The 22219-nt window shown below is 43.7% G+C and overlaps 1 protein-coding gene and 1 non-coding gene across 2 annotated transcripts in view; both read right to left on the reverse strand.

Annotated features, from left to right (window-relative positions):
* Positions 1-22219, reverse strand: part of Btbd16 (BTB domain containing 16) — a 72162-nt gene that overhangs the window by 26068 nt on the left and 23875 nt on the right. The window contains exons 8-10 of the mRNA XM_023709077.1: positions 13504-13573; positions 11729-11859; positions 3948-4067 (exon numbers count right to left, since the gene is read on the reverse strand). Coding sequence (XP_023564845.1) covers positions 3948-4067; positions 11729-11859; positions 13504-13573 — 321 coding nt within the window. The remainder of the gene's footprint in view (positions 1-3947; positions 4068-11728; positions 11860-13503; positions 13574-22219) is intronic.
* On the reverse strand, positions 21250-21356 carry LOC111815037. The gene has a single exon (XR_002819850.1). It is a non-coding gene; the product is annotated as a U6 spliceosomal RNA (small nuclear RNA).

Below are 22219 nucleotides of genomic sequence, written 5' to 3' on the forward strand. Positions count from 1 at the left end.
CCCCGGTTCCGCCAAAAAAAGAGAGAGAGAGAGAGAGAGAGAGAGAGAGAGAGAGAGAGAGAGAGAGAGAGAGAGAGAGAATATTCCTCGAATGACTGAACAAAAGATTGAGAAAAACATCAATTAAAAAAAAAAAAACTAGGAGTAGAAAAGCTTGGCTATGCATCTTTCTCTCCTTCTAGCTTGCCTTAGGACGCTGCCAGGACAGATGAGAAATGGATTCTCTGAGCCATTTTCTTCAGTTACTGCTCCCAGCCCTCTTCTCAGGTGCTAGGTTGGCCACGCCAGCTCCACAGGTACAGGCCCTCTTCTATCTAGTAGACTCACAGGCCCTTGTTAACTGTCATTTCTAGGCTTATTCAACTGCTGTCACATCATGACAGTCCCACTTTGGAGATCCCTAAAACATGACAGCCTCAGAATGTCCATCTGCCTGCTTTGGATGGACAAGATGGCTTATCCACCATTCCGCTGCTTAAATCATTCCATCAATCTTTGCAACTTTACACACTGCCAATTACCTTCCTTATTTCTTTTTTTCTTTCTTTCTTTCTTCTTTCTTTCTTTCTTTCTTTCTTTCTTTCTTTCTTTCTTTCTTTTTTTTGGTGGAACCAGGGATTGAACTCAAGGCCTTGCACTTGCCAGGCAAGTGCTTACTCTACTGAGCCGTCTCCCCGGACCCAACCTTCCTCATTTCTAAGGAAGACCTGCATTCTGTCTCCTGTCTTTAAACTCTCTGGCATGTCTTCCCATGGATCTTCTTTGGTTAGCCCTGTCCTGTGGCCTCATTGGTCACTGAAGCTCCACTGTCGCGGTGACCTATTCCAAGCCCAAACTGACAGTGAGTACACACAAGGTTCCCTCCACCATTGCCAGGAATCATACTACCCATCTGTCAAGCTGCATTCTTGCCTGTCATTCCTATTATTTCAAGTTGCTACAAACATCATGTCTTCTGAATTTTGTGCCAGCATATTAAGACACACTTCTCTGAAGAAAGTTGAGCCACATAAAAATAGTTCATGGAGCCTCACCATTCGATATACTATGCTATGCCCAGAAAGGTGCCAGGCAAGGTGGAAGTAAAAGATCATAAACCTTGTCTTTAAGCTTCTACAATACATCTAGGGAGACAAGGCATGATTTGAACCAAGGACCTTAAGGGGTTGTCTCCGAGGCTCTTTAGGGAGCCCCTCACCAGAAACAGATTGAGACATGACGCACGGCAGCCCTGAGTGGTGTGGGCAGGAGAAGTAAAGGCTGATCCCTTGGTGAAGGGGGATAGTTACAGGATGGAGGCCTCTGATAAGGGGTCACCTGAGAGGTGCCACTGCTCTGGGACAAAAGAGTGAGCTAGGACAGGAGGAGTCATTCACAGTTCTAAAAATGAGCTACATGGTCCTCCAAGCTAAGAGGTCATGGGCAGATGCAAGAATTTGGGTGAGGATTTCCCCTTTCTCCCATTCTAATCCAAGCTCCCTATAGAGGACAGAAGTGGAGAGGGGGGAGTGAGGGACCCTAGCAGGCTGTGTGAAAAGCCGTGACAGCTGTCCTTTGCTAAGATACCAGTATTACTTTTGGGTACGAGCAAATGGTTCTCTACAAGAGACATTGTGCAGAAGCAGGGGGTTGGGGAAATGGGATGCTGAGATGTGAGGCTGACACTTGGGGTCAGAACCAAGTCCATGTGGATTCAGAGGGAGATGGAAAACTCGGAGGAGGCGGAGGAGGAGGGGGTGGGGAGGAGGAGGAAGAGGGGGAGAGGGGAGGAGGGGAAGGAGGGGAGGGGGGAGGAGGAGGAAGAGGAGGAGTGCCCCTTCACATTACGCTCTAGGGAGGAGCCCTGAGGGGTGCCCTGGAGGGGCACCTTTGGTGGAGGGGCCCATACACCTCAGCTTCCCCCTTCCCACATGTTTCTCTTGAACCCAAAACACAACATTTATGAATCACCCAACTCTAGCTCATTTCCTATCTCCTGATGTGGAGAGTTCTCAGGATGAGAGCTGACCTGCAGCCAAGCAGCAAGTCCCCCTGGTGCGTGTGACTCACTGGAAAGGTTGTCTTGTGGGCTATTAAAAGAGGGAGGAGGGAGGACTTGAACATTTGGGTTCAAAGCAAATTATACACAAACTAAGCACACTACATGTAATTCTGGCACTGAATATAGCTTTCCCCAAATAACAGACAGAAAAAAACAGGCTTTTAGTTAACGTGGTGCCAAGATGTTCCAGGAATGGATTCAATGCTTCAAAACAGTGGAAATGAAACTTGGCTTACACAGGTCAAACCGCTGATTAATATGTGAAGACTCATTTGTCTACTCAACTCACATGTGCAAAAGAAACAGTGCGCCTTTCCTTCCTGGAACATGCCACATCATGCTTGGAGGTCCCCATTCCTGCTCATGTCAGGAAAACAAACATGAGCCTGATGATGAAGGTGTCGCTACCAGTGAGTTCTTGTGTTGGAAGGGCTCTCTGAGAGCCATCTGGGACCGTCTGTGGCTTCAGCGCCTCTGTATTTGTCAGCCAGCTTGGATGAGGTAAGCATTATTTCATAAAGTTTTGACAGAAGTGTTATAATTTGGATTGGAAATGTCCCCACAGTGGCCAGGTGATAAAGGCTTGGTTCCTGGCCTGCGGTGCTACTGGGAAGTGGTGGAACTCTGAGGAGGCAGAATAATGGAAGACTGTTAGGTCACTGGCCATGTGCCGTCCATTGGAGCCCCTTCCTCTCTGTGCTTCTCCACCGCCATGAGGTAAGCAGCTTCGCTCTTGTATGCACTTTCCCCACAATGTTCTGCCCCAACACAGCCCCAAATATAACACACCAACAAACCATGGACTGAGACCTCTGAAACTGTGAACCAAAATGAAAGTTTATAATCTGAGATATTCTGTTACAGTGACAATGAGTGACTGACACAGAAGCAAAGGAGACATAGAAATGGGCCCAGCAGTTACCTTCATTCTACCATGCTCCACCCCCACCCTAGCTGGCCACAACAGACCTTGCTAAGAGGACACTCTTGATTGGATGGACAGAAAACACTCACTGGCAGAAAGGATCAGAGAAACAAAAAGAAAGTGGCCTTCAAAGTAATTTTAGAAGCACTTGGCTAACACTGCACTACATCTGGAGACAGCCTTGGGGTCTTTCTAACTGCGTACCTGGGGCACTACCACTGAACAGCTGTCATGGACACCAGAAAGGAACAACACACCCTGCTGCTCTAAACGGACAGCAGCGCCTCTTGTGCTTGGACAGAGCTGGGTTCAGGTCAGCTCCTTATTATCACTCTGTGTGGTCTCAGACATATTTCTTTGTCACTTTTTTCATCCATAATATGGGAGTAATAAAAATCAACTCCTAAGAATTAAGCAGATAAACTAGGATACTGAGTAGAACGTGCTTTTTACAGTGATGTGACTGCCACTTTTCACTTAGAAGCTAAAGCATATGAATTTTAGATCTTATAAGTTTAGGGAGTATAAGAAACTGGGAAAACGCTATGAAATCATTGCACATTTGAGTGGGTTGATTTTTTTTTTTCCCAGAGAAAACCCAGAATTTTATACATTGTGAAAAATAGATGAGAATGAAATGGTCTTATTTAAGTACATTAAAAGGTGAAGTTTGTAAGGCCAGTGTAGCATGGTAATTTTCCTGAGCAAAAGGAAATTTGCGTCATGTCTACTACTGGAAACTCAAGTTCCCAGAAGCACGCAGTCATCTCATATCATCCCACGTGTTATTTACTTTTCCAAACACTCCAGTGGCCCAAAGGTAAGCTCTGAGCTTAGGCCCTGTAGGGATAGTTGCATTCTATGCCTTTTATACGCTGCTATGAAAATAATATCACTGATACTTGTCCCATGATACTACGAACAACAATAACAAACTCCCAGCGTATGTGGCTTTCATCAGCCACAACTACATAATATTACCTGTTAAAATAGGTCAGCAGAGTCTCATTGATTGGCATAACCTGGATATTTTTGTTTAGTTGCAAGTAGACCCACAAAAGTAAGGTTTTCACAAGATGAAACTCGCTAAAGGTAAACAACCTGGTCAAAATAAAAGATGGAGAAGAATTTTAGGACAGACAAACAAGATACACCATGCATAGTGAGTTTAGAAGTGAAGCAACACCACTGTGAGTGAGTCTGTTGGTGGCTCAGATAAGACACTAAACAACTTACTTACGATCCCTCTCTGGGTAAATGGTAGAGCTGAGACTCAACCCACAGCAGCCTGATGTTGGGCTCTATACTTCGAGCTGCCCAACTGCGCTCCCACAATGTCACCATTTAATGAGCTCTAAGTGTTCACAAGGTGTTTTGTGTGGATTTTGAAAACTAAATCCACACAGAATCCCACAAAGTTGGGGTATAAAATTTACTTTTATAGATGTAGAAATTTATTTAAAATTTTATTAACTGTGGCTTTTGATTTTAAAACATTGCACAAAAATATAATTTAACACCTGAGTTTTTCAGTACTTCCCTTAAATTTTGCACCCCCAGTGAGTGCCTTACTGGCCACACCCAAACCTGGCCCTGACCCACATGTGAATGTGGACAATTTGCCTAACATCACACCATTCTGGGCTTGGACCAGGGTGTGGCTCTGTAATGTCTTCTACGTTGCAAAACTTCTCTGCAATTGCAATTTTCTCATCCATGGAAAACAGCAATGGTAGCTGCTCAGGGGAGAGTGAAAGCCAAAGAAGTTGACATATTGTATGTGCTTCCTATTGCTTTTGTCCCAAACTGAGTGGCTTCAAACAACAAAAATCTACTGCCTTAGAGTTCTGGAGGTCAGAAGCACAAAATGGGTCTTACTGGACTCCTGACCCGGTTCTAGCAGGCCCTCTCCCCCCTCCAAGAAATCATTTCCTAGCCTTTTACAGCATCTGGCAGGAGCCTACTCTCCTTGGCTCATGGCCCCTTCCTTGATCTTCAAGCCAGCGTCACGGCATCTTCCAATCTCACTCTGGCTCTGACTCTCCCACCTCCCTCATCAGGTTTAAAGGACTCCTGTGATAGCACTGGGCTTACCCTGAACACTCAGGATAATCTTTCATTCAGAAGTCAGTTGACTGGCAATCTTTAGTCAATCTGCAGCTTTAATCCCTTGTGCCATACAATCTGACAGAATCACACATTCTGCAGATAGAACCTTGGTGTCCTTGGGGTCATTATTCTGCTAACCACACGTAAACCATGTGCCTCACACAGTGCCTGGCTCAAGGCAAGGTGCTCAGCAATTGGCGGCTCTTCCTTGGAAGGGCTAAGGCCAGGTCCTGGTGCCAGAGCCCACTCACACTTGGAAACCACAGCAGCAGGAGTCCTGAACTCATGGTGCCAAGGAGAAGCTGCCATGCTGTACAGTGTTAGCTCTACAAAGCAAGGACCAGCAGCTCCCCTAGCAGTTTCCCCAGCATCCTCTGCTAACATAATGTAAAACATGGCACAGCCTCTTTATTCACCACTCTAAGGGGTCATAGTGGATGAAACTAAAGCTCAACCATGACTCCAAAGGGCAATGCAAATGTCACCTGCCCCCTTCTCATGGACAGAGCAGAACAGTCTCTTTCCCCTTACTTGGTTTTTAGACCACCAAGAGATGCCCAGATTAGCTTTCAGATGCACAAGCCTGGATCTGACCCCACAGGACCAAGCTGGTCCGTTTCTGGGCAACACAACAAGGCAAAAGGGAGACGCTGAGGTGCCTCTGGGTGCAATATCCCCACAACAAACTTTGCCATCTGGGTCTGGCAGCTGTATGCTTTCCAGAGAAGACTATATGGTTGAGGTCCACAAGACCAGAGGGTCTCTGAGATCTTACCAAAGAGGGTCTAGCAGTGACTTGGGGCCGAGTTGGGACCCCATGTCTTGGAATCCTGGCTTCATACGGAAAAGACAGTTATTAAAGCTTTCTGCTTTTAGGTCAGTATCAGTACCCCAAGGAATCAGAAAGTCTTGTGGCAAGTAACCACACCAAAGACATCCACACACATTTTCCTTCACCTAAGAGCTGTGATGGCCTCGCTCACAGCCACACCAAGCCTGCCTCCGCCAGAGGAGATAACTGAGCTGTGTTGTGCGTGTTTATAATGGTAGTGCTTGCAGTGTAAATTGTGTTGGCTCTTTAGAAGAAGAAGGTGTCTTTTGGAGGACCTTTTTATTTTATTGTCAAGAAATTTACCTATGAACTATAAAAGCCTCCTTTTGAATATAGAGACAGCCATGCCGATATGAACAAGTTGGGAGCGGGCTACCTAGCAGAGCCTTGGTTATCACAGAGAAACACTGATGAAACCGAAGGCTTTTAGAAAGCAATGAAGGTCACCGTGTATTCATGTGTTGAACCTGTACAACAGTGAAAGCTACAAATGTGAATTAGACACAAACAGATCAACCTGGCGTGGCGTTAGTGACTAAGCTGCTGAGTCACTACAACCACCATGACGATGCTGATTTGAAGTTTAAACCTTTGAAAGGCAACATTATGCCTCGGATATGGATACATATATATGTTCTAAGTGTTTAATCACATGGCTCAGGTCTGCGTAAGTTACTGATATGGTTTGATCATCTTTAGTAAGAGAATAGGATTGGGAAAAGAACAGGGGTGACCTGCTTTATTACTAAGATTTTATTTCTTAATTTATGACAAAATGTTACTATTTATTCATTAGGGGGCATTCATCCAATGTGATTATGCAATTGTGTTTTAAATAATTGTTCTACCTTTATAAATTTTCTACAATAAGAATAAGATCAATATCCTTAGTGAGGGACTGGGGAGATGGCTCAGTGGAATAAGTGCTTCCCTGGTAAGCGAAGGGCCTGAGTTCAATCCCCGGTTCCACCAAAAAAAAAAAATTCCTTAGTGATTTTTTAAGAATTGTATTTATTTATTTATTTGTTTATGATACTGGAGATCGAACTCAGGACCTTGTGCTTGTGAGGCAGGTGCTTATGCCACTGAGCTGTCTCCCCAACCCTCCTTACTGATTTTGACCATCAATGGGGAATAAAACCCAAGCTATGTATAGCCCATTAGCAGGCTGGTACCAGCCACGGCTTTGTGGCCATGCTGGCCTGGGCTCACTCCCAACTGTCCTGCTGTATGGGGGAATCTTCAGCCAATCCTTTCATTTCCAGTAAATTTTCACAGGCAAAGAAAAGGCAAGGGACAGTACCTACCCTACTCAGTTACTATGGGAATGGTTTCGTCTAGATAACCCACTTGGAGTGTTCTGTACACAACAAGTCCTCGGTAGTCAGGAGGTACTGATATTGTTCACTATAGACACCTTACTTGAGTAACTATTGCACAAGCTAAGTGCCTGCTTACTAGTGTTCTGGAAACTAGTGGGAGGCACTTATTGTCCTACCCTGGAGGAAAAGCTTGGGACAGAGATGACAAGGAGGACAGGGTGGGAACTTGGAACTGATAAAACCTTGAGACTCATTGGACCATCAAGAAGAAGCCATGAGAATTGGGAACGGGGACGTAGGACCGCTTTTGTGTAGACGTCAGCTAGACAGCACTCTGAGGTCTCCATTCTCTGAAGTCTACAGGGAGTGAGGGAAACAGAATTTGAAAATACGTTTTCATAAATTAGAGCTATGAGAACAGGTTAACCTGGAGGTGACTTTTAAGGAGAAAGTTAACCAAATACCAAATGTTTAGGTAAATAAATTAAAACTGAGGCCCAGGAGGTCAGGAAAACTGTGTATATCTGTGTATACCCAGGAGGTTGTTTACAAGATGGAAAGCAAAACCCCAAAAAAGATGAAGTCAAAGGATTTTCAGACAGGAAAGAGTGAATGACACAGAAGTTACAGCATCTGCTCAGAAGCAGATATTCCAAACATCTGTGGTCACGGCTGGGGGTCAGGTGACAGTAGGCGGGTGAAGGAGCAGCTAAGTGGTGCTGAGGGATGCTGTCTCCCTCACTGAGTGGTTTAGGGCTTCCATGTTTCCCATGCTGGGACTGAGAGACTTCGAATGTCACCCCAGGCCTCACTGAGTTCATCCAGGTGCTTGGACTCTTCAGCTTCCATGACGAACAAGGAAGCAGGTCATGGTGAGTGGAAATGAAGTCTACAAGGATCGAGTAACAGCAGGCAGGGCACGGATTCCTGAGCCAGTAAAGGCCTGCCCAGCCTTTCATTAGCTTTATTTTTATGCCAAGGATTGAATTCAGGACCTTCACACTGAGCCACATCCCCAGCCTTTTTTTCACTTTTTATTTCAAAATATGGCCTTGCAAAGTTGCCCAGGCTAGGCTCGAGTTTGGCGATCCTTTTTCCTTAGCCTCCCAGAAAGCTGGATAACAGGCTGCACCATCATGTACAGTTTCATTAGCCTTCTTATCTGCGGGATAGTAATTATCCCTACTCCGTGAGGCTGTGAGAACTAAAAGGGCTAGCACACACAGCACAGCTCCTGCCAGGAAGTGCTCCAGAAGAGCTCAGCCACTTTTAATCAAGGGTGAGTGGCAGCGCCTCAGTGAGGTCCCAAACCTGGTTCAGTTTCTGACAGTTGCGCTGTAAAGTAGGGGGCCCCTGGAGGTCAACAACAGCTGATACGATGGCCATGAGCCCAGTCATCCTGCCCTTGCCCACTCCAGGGCCGGTGCCATGCCTGAGGCCACGCAGAGCTTGGCCCTCCTCAGCAGGACAGCGCTGGACTCCGCAGACGCTGCCTGGGGAGCCTGAGGGGCGGGGCTGCTCCACCTCAGTCATGTCTGCCCAGGCTGGCAAGTCTAGACATGTGCCACATCATGCTCTTGACCTCTTTTCCTCCCCAGAATGTGTTTTCTCAGGCCCATACCGTCACCAATGTTCTGGTTGTGGTCAGATATTTTTGTTCTTTCTGATTAAATGCTACCAGGATGGGACAACTCAGCCCTTCCAAGGAAGGGACCATGCTATGAAAGGTCTAAGAGATACCATGGTTAGTTGTTCTTCAACAGTTTTGTGTGGGTGGAGAGAGGGTGGGGGTAGATGAGTGGGAAAAGCAGAGGGACTGCAGCAGAATGACTGTGGGGAGTTCTAGTGCCCTGGGTCCAGGGTCTTGAGGGGGGTTTCTTCTTTGCCCTCTTCCCCTCTCCTCTTCCTCATCTTCCTCCTTCATCTCTGCCCCACACCCCAACCTCCACCTCAGACACACTAGGGTCTTGAACAGGCTAGGCAAGCACTCTACACTGAGCTATGTTCCCAGCCCCCTGAGTCTTAAGAGAAGGTGGTCTCCCTCAGCACCTGGATGCTGTCTTACCAACCTCAGGTCTCTGCAAATGTAAGGGCATTGTGTGCCACTTAGTATACTCAAGTCCCTGGGATATGTTAATAACCTGGGACAAAATACATCTCAGATCCAATTTCTGGAAGCAGAGCAATTTCCAGGTTATAAAGATAAGTAAACACTTATTTTCCAATATACAGCTAAGATTTTTAGTAGAATTTAGTCTTCACTTCTGAAATTCACCCAAAAAGAACACAACTGTGGAAGCTTGGCCCTGAGCACCAAGGACATTTTCAAAAGACTCCCAAAGAGACTTGGCAACTACGCGCGATGAATTCTGCATCAGAAGGTGGCGAATGCTATTGAAGGTCATATTGGTTCACTGATAGAAAAGTTTCTCTCAGTGATAAATTTCCCGACATTGACAATTGCTCTGTGATTGTATCGAATTCTTTTTCCTAGGAAATAAACTCTGAAACATTTGGTAGTAAAGGGGCATGATGGATGCAGTTTATCCTCAAATAGTTCAGGAAAAAAAACCCCATGGGTGTCAGGAGATACAAATAGACATGCAAATAATAAAGCAAATAGGGCAGAAATTAATAGGATGACTCCGTCCAAGCTTGTGATAGTTTGAGTTACAGCTTTTCATTTTTGCGATGTTAGGAAAGCTCTATCCATTCAGTAGGAACTGTACTTCACAGTTTGAATTTGGATCTTTTTGTGCTATTGATAACTATTGTGTCATGCTGTCAGGCAGCGGCAGTGAGTCACTGTTCTCAGCCAGCCATGAGACCAGGGCAGTGAACAACTGATTCCCTAGTATGGACTGTGTCATTGTGTGTCCATGGTGTGGGGGGGCAGTTAGATAAATGATTTTTTTTTTTTAATTTAAGGTGTTTCAATTTGCAAGTGGCTTAAACTTGGAATTAAGTCCATCACAAGTGGAGGAAACACTGCATAGATTTTTTTTTTTTTTTTTTTTTTTGTATTTTAGGGAAGGGGCTACAGAGTGTTCAGGATCTCACTAGGGGTGGGACCCACACTGCAGGGCCAGAGATTGAACCCCCGGCCCCTGCACCTGCTTGCAGTCTTTTTAATCCTTTGAGCTTTTTGGCTGGTCCTTGCATAGATATTGTTTGTATTGTTCTTTTTCCTTAAGTTTGAAAACTTTTTTTTTTTAATACTGGGGATTGAACTCGGGACTTTGTGCTTGCTAGCCAGATGCTTAAACTGCTGAGCTATATCCCCAGATGCCCAAATCACTTTCCAATAAAGTATTTTAATGACTAATTGCAAATAGAAAGTCCTTTCGTTGTAGTAATTTCACTTGCAGAAATGCAATGCAGGGGCTGGGGAGATAGCTCAGTAGAATAAGGGCTTCTTTGGCAAGTACAAGGGCCTGAGTTCAATCCCTGGTTCTGCCAAAAAAAGAAAAAAAAAAAAAAAAAAAAAAAGAAAAGAAAAAGAAAAAAAATGCAATGCAGGAAAATCATCTTGTGTGGGAAAAAAATGTGCCTTGATGGATATTCACCATCAAGGTAGACATCTGGATTGGTAGAACCTTGATGGATGTTTATATTGGTAGAACCCTGGAAATAATAGAAAAGTCAACAACTAGAAATGGTTTTATGAACTGCTGGCAAGAGGCAGAGGAGCTGGCAGTGTCAAGTATCTGAGGCAGAAGGACCAGGTATACCGAGGCCTGAGAAGAGCTAAGGAAGGCCCGTCCTGACTGCTGCTTGGTGCGTTGGATGCAGGAACCAGATGTGCTCGGAAGGGGTACAAGACCAGAACCAAGACACTGAGCTAGTGGTTGAGATGACAGACTATGGAAGTTTGGCCTTGGCTGGTGCCCATGGAGAGAGGCCCGTAGGCTTGAACTTAGTTTGGAAGCGGAAGTGTTCTTGTGGTCAAGGTGAAGTCAAAGTGGTACCCAGAGGGCTCCCCAGGCTACAACTTAAGCATACAGTGGATGGGCCAGGAACAGTGGGTGGGTGGAAATACAAGCAAGGGCAAGAGACACTGTGAGTTGGGTTTTAGTCTCAGCGGTCCACAGGATCAAGCAGGTAGGCATCTGGGCACCACACTACTCAACAGAGGAATCAGGGCTGGAAATAGCAAATGATTTAGTGTGAGAGTTTCTTTCTCCTTTTCCTGACTTTCTCTGCTTTGCAAACTTTTCACAAGGACATGCATTATTGTCATCAGGACTTTGAAAAAAATATTACTCTGGTCATGTTGGATGGTCATTTTTCTTGCTTAGGTCAATCTATCTCACACTACCCTGAGGGTCCACTCCCACCAGGGACCAGGTTATCTGGGAGAGCAGAAGGCTGCGAATCGCGAGTGATGGTGACACAGACAAGGCCAGCAGGGGTTGGGCAGAGCCCTCACTGAAGCATTCCCCATCCTGGCTTCCTCCCATGCCCATCCTGGAGCCAGCACTTCCCAAACCAGCTCTGACCTGGGTGACTGCAGCACCTTGTGGAGAAGATCCTGTGGGATATGGCGGAGGTGGAGCTGTGTCCCCAGCAGAGGGACCAAATTCATTTCCAGCCACTTCTCGCAGGCCTTGATGAGCCGTTCGTCTTTGTACTGAGAAAGCAAAGCAAGCCCCTTGATGAAGGAACCGACTCTTAGCGCCCTCTGCTGGTACTCAGTGATGCTACAGGCATGCTTGGGAAATGTCTTGCTGTAGGGATAATACCAAATCTGTGCAAAACATGCAAATTATAGCAGCAGACATTTACTATGCTCAGGGTATTGCAGTTGTGTGATTTAAACCAATCTTCATTGTAACCTTGGGAGGTCAGCTCCCTATTACACCTACTTTACTGGACAAACTAAGGCTGCCAGGTTTGAGCTCTTCCTGCAGTTATGCGCTAGTAAGCGGTTGAGCTGGACACTCAGGCTGCCTGACCACACACTCTGAACGCTGAAATACCTAGACTGGGATCAGAAACCGGACCTGGAAGGGCATGGGAGGGAAACTCCATGTGGAGCTCTGAGACCATCATATTACACATTGTAGAAGCAAAAACTAAAGGACAGGGGCCATAGAAAAGGCTCCCAGAAGCCAGGGACCTTGAGAGAATATTAGCACACCTTGTATGTCTTCAGGGCCTGGGGACAATGACCATAATGGAAAGATGTCACTAAGAGTGACTTTTAACACCATAAAGGTGAGGACCGCATGGCCGTTTTGGCAAGCAGGCCTTTAGAATATTCGTAGAGGTGGCAGTAAGAACCTTCCTGGCACGCTGGCAGTGCTCAGATTGGGTGTTTCCCTTACATGAGTCTGTCTCAGGGAATGAGTGTCTTTAGGTTGATGGTGGCCCCAGGGAGGGAGCTGCAATCCGGAGGAGAGAGGGAGCAGGGGTCGGAGGAACTTCTCCTCAGTAGCCCAGCACCCCGGGCACTTGGTACCTTTCCTCTCCTGTGAGGCTGAAAGGTGGTTGTATCACTTGTTCTCGACATTGGCACACTGGGCCCAGGTGGGACAAGGTCTCATGGTTCCAGAAAGAATGTTCTGGAAGGTTTTTGTACTTTGATAAGGAAGTTTCTTGGTGGCTATGAATCCTGATGTGTCGACTTCATTTGGTTAAGGAACGCTAAGCACACTGATAAAGCAGGCTCTTCCACGCGCCCACCTGGGTCGTGAGGTCTGGCCTCGGGTGCAGTATACGGTCTCCACCCATTTCTCAGACACTCTTCTCCTACTCTGCTTCCTCGATGCTGTGAACTAAGCAGCTTTGTTCCATCACATCCTTCTGCCATGAGATTTCTGCCTCGGAGCCTATCAGTTATGTACTGAGTCACTTCCTGACACTGAGCTAAATTAAAGCTCTTCTCCTTTAAATTGTAGGTACTGTATCTCAGTGATGGGAAAGGTCACCAGTATTGATTCCTACCCTAAAGTTGTCCCCTCCCTACCTTTTTTTAAAAAAATCTTTTATTTACTTGGCACAGAGTCTTGCTACACAGCTCAGATTCCTAGTGATTCTCTGGTCTCAGCTCCTGCTTTCAGGTGCTTTAATCTGCTGAGCTATTTGGCCAGCCCAAAAAATAGATGTTTTAAAAAATGTATTCACTTAGCAAAATTAAATCATTCTACCCTTAAACTGGCGCCTAGGCATGAACTCACTGGAGCTGGGCCTGGCAGGCAGAACCTCAGACTCTGAGGCGCTCTTCAAACTCGCCGGCCCTCCGCGCCCACCGCCCAGAAGCCAGGTTTCTCACCTGGCAGCCGGCCAGGTAGAAGTTCTTGATGGTGCTTGATGTGAGCGCTTTTATCATCGTGTCCACACACCTGCAGAGAAAGGAACAGGTGACCCTGGAGGCCCCCGGCTGCCTTCAGAGAAGGGAGCTGGAGGCTTTCATTCAGGTTCCGGATGGCACCAGAGACCTCTCCCAGGAAAGGTGGCTCAAGTTAGGGATGTGGATATTGGCCCAGAAGAAAAACCTGCTGGGGCTGAAAGAGAGAGAGAGAGAGATCAAATCACTCAGAAGACAAAAAATAGACCTGAGAGCTTCTGGGAAAATGGTGGGATGCTGGCCATCAGAGGGACAGCCTCTCGGGGATTTGGTGTCCAGACACTGGACCACAGCAACATGAGGAAGAGAGAAGGAGGGAGGTGAGGCCCTAGGGCCAAACAAGGATCCGAGGTAAGAACTGGAGCCCACAGTGAGAGCAAAGGGAGAGACGTCAATGCAGAAAGGAGGTGGCAAGCCGCATGTTCTCCCTGCGCCTTGACTCACTGGTGGGAGGGGGGCTTGAACCTGCAGAAGCAAAGTGACTACTGGCCACCCTAGAGTCCTCCAAGGAGGTACCAATAGCGGAACAGAGCAGTGGACCCAGCAGACTGCAGTGGCTGGTGAGTTAGTCAGGCTCAGATGTCCCTCAGGAGAGGGCAGTTGGCCACTAGCCCTCTTGGAGAGGGGCCAAATGAGCTGGGAACACCGAGCAGCTGTGAGCTGGCTCCACCTAGCAGCTCTAGAGTCAGAGGGAGAGAGAACTGAGTCAAGGAGCTGAATGGAAGCCAGCAGGAGGCCTGTGGAGGGTTGTGGGCTGAACAAATCAGGTGCCAGCCTCACAGCCAGAAAGTAGCCCGAATTCCAGTGCAACTAAAAGGGCAGGCTTCCTGGGATTACCCACCACCCCATGATTAGCATGGGCCAGGTTGCTGGATTAATCACATGGATCTGGGCTCTGTTTGCCCATTCCGTCTAACGGTGACAGCAGAAGCATGCTCTGAAAGACATTCCTTTTCTTCTTTTCTTTTTCTTATATTTCATTTCTGTGGGTTTTTTTTCTTTTTCTTTTTTTTCTTGATTTTTGTTCTTGTTTTTATATGAGTATGAACAGTGCTTTGAGTTTTTGGTAGTTGTTGCTCTAGTCTGTTCCTTTATTTCTTTCTTCTCTTTTTCCCTTCTGTTTTTTTCACCAGTTTTCCGAAGTTGGTGTAATTGTCCTTCATCCTCCAGCTTTGCTTCTAATGTCTTACTCTTCTTTTATTACTCAAAAATTTCCCCTCATCCCTTTTATTTATTTATTTATTTATTTATTTTTTAAATTTTATTTATTTATGTGTGTGTGTGTGTGTGTGTGTGTGGCCAGCTCAGCCCACCAGGGAGCGGGGCTGGCTGGCATGTGGTGCTGGGGATTGAACTGCGATCCCTGTGCTTTGCTAAACTTGTTCTAAGTAGGTGCTTTAGACCACTGAGCCATCTCACCAGCCCCCTCATCCCTTTTAAATTTTCTCCCCAGAGGGTAAAATTGCCATATGGGAGGCATATTTACTATACACAATTTTCTAGGTTGTTTTAAGTTTTGTTATATAAGCACAAATACAGTTCACATGGGTAAAGGAGGAGAATTAATAGTTTCTTCAGTTTATCATTTGCTAGGCTGTGTTTGATGCTATTGTTACTGCTGATTGTACTACATGAACCAAGGTGAGATCATTGTTCTAATCAGTTGTCCTTCCTGGTATAGCAAAACTGAGATTGCCTGAGGGTAATAATACTCTAGGCCGGTGCCAGAGAACCAGGGGCTGTGCCAAATAGGCAACAACCGCACATCACGATCAATTCAAGAGCTAGAATCTCACAACAGACTCAAAACCCAAAAGCCAGCTGCACCTGAATGATATTCCTGAGAAACATTCATTACTTTAGGGTTCTAAATACTATCTATAAAGTCACCTGGCATAAGCAACTCATAACCATGAACCCAAGGAGTCAACCAAAAAAATTGAAAGTGGGAAGACATTTAAGCAAGATGCAACTTCTGACTTCCAATTCATCAAAGGCACACCTAGGAGGTGATGAGGTGCAGCAATCCAAAAGCCACCCCCGGGCTCTCTGAAGTAATAACAGCAAAAGTAACAAAGCAGATGAATGAGACTCTAGAAAAAATCGAATCAGAAGTAGTTGCTCAGACAACTACAGAGATGGTGACCAAAACGAAAGCATGGTTATTGACTCTAGAGATTTGAAAAACTAGAGACATGTAGGAAAATGATGGAAACTATGAGCACTCAAAAGAAGAATGAAATGAAATACATGAAACAGAGTCAAACAAATATCCAATGGAGTAACAAGTCCACTGAAAGTCGTCTCAGTTACTCTTCTCTCATTGCTGGGACAAATACCCAACACACAAAATGAAGGAAGGAAAGGTTTATTTAGCTCACAGTTACTAGAGGTTGCAATCCATACTCAGCTGGCTCCAAGGCAGAGCGGCACATGGCAGGTGGCAGCTGGTCATGGTGGCAGCAAAGAGCAGAGAGCAAAAAGGAGGAGTAGCAGCGACAATGGCTACAGAGAGCCAGTCTGTCTCTGTCTCTCTTACATTACATTCAGACTATCAGCTCCAGGCTGGGTGTAGCACTCACACCCATAATCCCAGGAGTACTCAGACCCATAATCCCAGCCTTAGATCATGAATTAATTACAAACTGTAGAACAGCATCTCAATGACTGCATGAGGCTTTGAAGGGACAACTACACACACATAACAAAAATATATGGTAGCAGGATGAGCCAACGTGAGGACAGAATGTCAGATCTAAATGACAAGAAGGCAATTAGTGATCACAAAAAGAAAGATTTCTTAAAAATATCAGGGGGTGGGCAGGAAAAATCAATGCAACAGCTGCTAGATGATGTAAAGAAGAATACAATAAGATTGATCAGAGTCAGTGAAAAAGTAGGAGATGGCACAGATAACATAAAAACCTGAAAAAAAAAAAACCAAAACAAACTTGTTCACAGAGTAATGACAGAAAATTTCCCTGGAAAAGATTTTAACATACAGTTAAGTGAGGCATATAAAACTTCAGTTATCCATATTAAAAAATTCCACACCAAGCATATAATAGTCCAGATTCTGGAAATTCAACACAAGAACAGAATGTTAAAAGCCGTTAAGGAAAAGAAGTAAATTGCCTAAAAGGAACACACATCAGAATCACAGCAGACTTCTTAGCACAAACCCTCAAGTCACAGAGAGCTGGGAGTGAATTATTTCAAGCCCCAAAAGAAAACAACCTCCAGTCTATATTGATGTACCCCATGAAACTGTCTATCAAAATTGATAGAGAAGATACTTCCATGATAAAGAACACCTGAAGAAATTCATGATGAAACCAGCACTCCAAAAGTTTCTGAAGAACATTGTAGAAAGAGATAATGAGGGGGCTGGGGAGATGGCTCAGTAGAATGAGTGCTTGCCTGGCAAGCACAAGGGCCTGAGTTCAATCCCTGGTTCCACCAAAAAAAAAAAAAAAAGAGAGAGAGAGAGATAATGAAGAATACAACTTCATGAATTCTAACGGAATGAATCCACCAGGCAAGGCAAACAAAATTAAATGGTGGTGGTGGGGGGGAATCAACAAAAGGAAAATAACATGACAAGGATAGCTCAATACATAGCAATTGTAACCATCAATGTCAATAGTCTCAACTCACCAATCAAAAGAAACAGACTGGAAGAATGGATCAAGAAGCAAGACCCAATAATATGGTGAACACATTTAATTCAAAAATAAATTCATAGACCGAAAGTCAAAGGTTGGAAAACAATACTTCATATGACAGGAACCTGGAAAAAATCAGGGGTAGCCATTCTATTTGTAGTAAAAGTGGTTTCAAATCAAGGCTGATTAAAAGAGACAAAGTCACTACATCTTTGCAAAGGAAAGGATGAGAGACAGACAGACAGACGGACAGAGGTAGACAGAGACAGAGACAGAGACAATAGTCATAAATATATATGCCCCAAACCAGCACACCTAACCATATAAAAATATTAACAGGGCCGGCCAAATAGTTTAGTGGATTAAAGTGCCTGCAAGCAAGCACAGGGGCTGGGGGTTCAATCCCCAGGCCTGCCATGCTGGCCCCACCCCTGCGGTGCTCTGAGACGGCAATTGAGACTGGAAGTGGTGGTGCATGCCTGTAATCCCAGCTCTTGGGAGGCTGTAAACAGGAGGATCACTATGAGTCCAATCTAGTTGTGAGACCCTAAACACCCTGTAGACCCTTCCCTAAAATACAATAAATTATATATATATATTATTTTATTTTATTTATTTATTTATTTTTTTTTTGTGGAACCGGGGATTGAACTCAGGCCTTTGCGCTTGCCAGGGAAGTGCTTATTCTGCTGAGCCCCAAAAATAAAAATATTAACAGACACGAAAAATCAAATAAGCACTAATAAAATTGTAATGGGGGACCTCAATACCCTACTGTCAAAAAGGGGTAATCAACAAATGGATTTAGTAGATGCCTACAGTGTTCTCCCCTCAACATCAAAATACACATTCCTTTCACTTGCACACAGGACATTCTTTCAGATAGACTACATATCAGCTCGTAGAACACAGTTGAGTGAAGGCAAAGAAATTGAAATTATTTCATGCCTATTACCATACCACACTGCAATGAAGTGTAAATCAAGGGCAAAAGAAACCACAAGGACTTCATAAATATACAGAAATTAAATCATATCTCTTCTGAGCAACCAATGAGTCACAGATGAAATTAAAGAAGAAAGTAGACAGCTTCCACAATTAAATGATAGTGACCATACAACAAGCCAGAACTGAGGAGACACAACATAAGCAGTCCTACAAGGGAAATATACAGCAGTAAATCCTCATATTGGAAAAAGATAAGCTCAAGTAAATAACCTAAAGTTGAGCATCAACTTCTAGAAAAAGAAAGGCAAATAAAGCCCCAAACATATATGGAGAAGAAATTATAAAGATCACAGGAGAATTTAAAACAATAAAGACTAAGGATGCAATACAGAGAATAATGTATCAAAGAGTTGGTTGTTTGAAAAATTCAATAAAATTGACAAACCCTCATCCAATCTTATCAAAAAAAAAAAAAAAAAAAAAAAAAGGAAGGAAGGAAAAGACTCCAATCCATTTATTTGAGTTTTTATTTAGGAATGAAAAGAGTGAAACTGAAATAGATGCTGCAGAAATCCGTAAAATGGGCCAATGAGATAGCTCAGCAAACTAAGCACCTGCTTTGGCAAGTGCATGGACCAGGGTTTGATCCCCAGGTCCTGCAGCCATGTCAGCCCTGACCCCGCAGTGTGCTGAGTCAGCAACGAAGTCTGGGCGTGGTAGTGCTTACCTGTAATCCCAGCACTGGGAGGCTGAAAACAAGAGGATCACTACAAGTCCAAGCTGTGTGGTGAGACCCTGTACCAAATAAATAAATAAATAATTTTTAAAACTTCTAAATAAACCAATATCTGTAAATGGAATTGAAATTTAATTTAAAACCTACTAACAAAGAAAAGCCCAGGCCTCGACAGATTCACTGCTGAATTCTGTAAGAAATTCAGGAAAAGGTCACTACTCTTGAAATTCTTTAACAAAACTAAAAGGAAAGTAATGTTCCTAACCTCATTCCTGGAAGCAAACTAGAAAAAGAATCAATGAAAAAAGAAAACTACAGGCAATCTCCCTAGGGAAAGTTGATGCAAAAATCCTCCATGAAAGATACTGGGCAGACAGAATGCTGCAAATTGTCAGGATTATACGCCATGAGAGAGTAGGACCATACCAAGGGATGTAGGAATGGTTCAACATATGCAAACCAAGAAATATAATACACTACAGGTCAACAAACCAAAGCAAAGGCCACATCATCATCTCAATAGACACAAAAAAAGCCTTTGACAAAGTCTAATGTGATTAAAAAAAAAACTACAGAAAATTAGAAGATATTTATCTCAATTTGATAAAAAGCCATCTATGACAAAGTAATAGCAAACACCAGACTAAATGGAGAAAACTAAAAGCTTGCACACCAAAATCAGGAAAAAGACAAGGATGTTCACTATCCCTACTCTTTTTCTATATAGTTCTAGAAACATTAGCCAGAGTAAATAGACAAGAGAGAGAAATAACAGGAATAAAGATAGGAAAGGATGAAGTTAAATCATCATTATTTGCAAATGACATGATACATTTTATAGAAGATCCCCAAAACTCCACCAAAAGACTCCTAGAGTTAATAACCAAATTCAGTAGCATAGCTGGATATGAAGCTAACTCAAAAAATCAATAGCATTCCTGTACACAAATAACAAACTCACTGAGAGAGAAATTAGGAAACACCTTTCACAAATAGCATTCAAAAAAATGCAGTGCCCAGAAATCAATCTAATGAAGGACATCAAAGACCTCTAAATTAAAAAACTATACTCCTGGCTGGGGAGATAGCTCGGTAGTCCAAGCGCCTGCCTGGCAAGCACAAGGACCCAGGTTTGATCCCTGGCACTGCATGCCATACCGGCTCCAAAACCAGGTGTGGTGGCACATACCTCTAATCCCAACTCTGGAAGGCTGAGACAGGAAGATCACTGTGAGTCTGAGCTGCATAGTGAGACCCTGTATCCAATAAATAAATAAATTTTTTAAAAAACCTACAGTCCTCTGAAAAAGGAGATTTGTCAGAAAATGTAAAAATAACCCTTGCTCTTGGGTAGGAAGAACCAATATGGTAAAAATGATCATACTTTCAAATTGTTATACAGATTTACTGCAACCCCAATCAAAGTTCCATTACCATATCTCATAGAATAAGAAAAAATAGTCCTAAAATTCATTTGGAACCATAAGAGATCTTGAATAGCAAAAGAATTTCTGGGCAACAAAGGCAAGGTAGGGGGCATCATAATCTCTGAATTGAAATTATACTACAAAGATATCGTAATTAAAAAGCAGCATAGTACTTGCAAAACACAGGCCTAAAGATCAACAGAATAGGTAGAAGTCACAGAAACAACTCCACACATACTCAGGCACCTTATCTGTGTTAAACACCTTCACTGGAAGAAAGATAGGCTCCTTAATAAATGGTACTAGAGGGGCCCGGGGAGATGGCTCAGTGGAATAAGCACTTCCCTGGCAAGCACAAGAGCCTGAGTTCAATCCCTGGTTCTGCCAAAATAAATAAATAAATAAATAAATAAATAAATAAATAAATAAAATAAAATAAAATAAAAATGAATGATACTGGAAAAATTGCTTTTCAACATGCTGAAGATTAAAACCAGACTCATATCTTTCATTATGCACTGTACTGAAATTGAAATGGATCAAAGATCTAAATATTCTTTATGGCAGGGTAATATTACATTGCATTAAAAAAAATCTTCTTTATCCATTCATCAGTCTGTGGGCATGTGGGGATCTCCAAGATTCAGTTAACAATTGCAAACTGTGCTGCTGTATTAAAATGGACACAGTAAATCTGGTAGAAGATAGAATAGGTGGAACTCCTGAAGACACTGGTATACGAAAAGACTATGAATAAAACCCCAATAACACAGGAGATATCACAAAGATGATTTTTTTTACAGTGACAACAAATTATTTTATTTAGTATTTTTTCCATTCCATATCATCAGGAGGGTTGATTTCAACTTTCCTTTTACCTACATCAGACCAGTTTAAAAATACGGAACGCTTCACGAATTTGCGCGTCATCCTTGCGCAGGGGCCATGCTAATCTTCTCTGTATCATTCCAATTTTAGCATATGTGCTGCCGAAGTGAGCACAAGATGATTTTTTTTATACAATGGAGTACTCTGCCATAAAGAAAGATAAGCTTGAGACTTTTCTTGGTAAATAGATGCACCTTGGGATCATACTTTTAAGTGAGATAAATCAGACAAACATTTCTAAATACCACATTGTTTCTCTGGTGTGAGAAATCAAAAGTGTAAATAAGGGCCAAAAGGTATGCTAGACACTGAGAAATGGGAAGAAAATGTACAAATGAGAAGGGGAACAGAAAAATACCTGTTCCATGTTATGCCTAAGATGTTTGATATTCAGACAGATAGTGAAGTTAAGTTTAACAGCCTAGGTTGTATGGTAATAATAAGTTTCTCTTCTGGAGGGTTAACAACCTAAGTTTGCAGACCAAAATTAAGAAAAAGGAGGGCCACAAGGAAAGCCAACATTTTGGCCCTAGCCTTCTAAGGTCAATTAAAACTCAGGACATATGAGAACTTATACTGTAACATCACATAACTCGGTAGTGTCCCAAATTTTCTGATCAAGGAGATTATCTGGCCAAAGAGGAAAGTGAACAATAAGGTAGAGTGTGCCTAAGGACAGTCACATGGAAAGAAAACATTCTCTCTGGCTTTCACAGAGAGCACATTGGCCAAGCAATGGCCGTGACTCATCCACATGGCTGACACTGACAAAGGATATACAAATCTGAGGTACAGGATCTCAGGATAAATCCTGAGGGGATTTCACTGACCTTATCAGATCCAAAAGCTACAACTCTTGTTGCATAGGTCCTGCTTAATCTTGGTCTTAACCATCCAGCAGAAAAGTGTGAAAATGAAGTATAAGAAGTAAAGCCATGCTGTTATGTTGAGCTGTAGGGGACTCAGGTCAACAATTT

Source organism: Octodon degus, unplaced genomic scaffold (assembly GCF_000260255.1).
Source record: "Octodon degus isolate 3935 unplaced genomic scaffold, OctDeg1.0 scaffold00010, whole genome shotgun sequence".
In the NCBI taxonomy this organism is placed as follows: Eukaryota; Metazoa; Chordata; class Mammalia; order Rodentia; family Octodontidae; genus Octodon; species Octodon degus.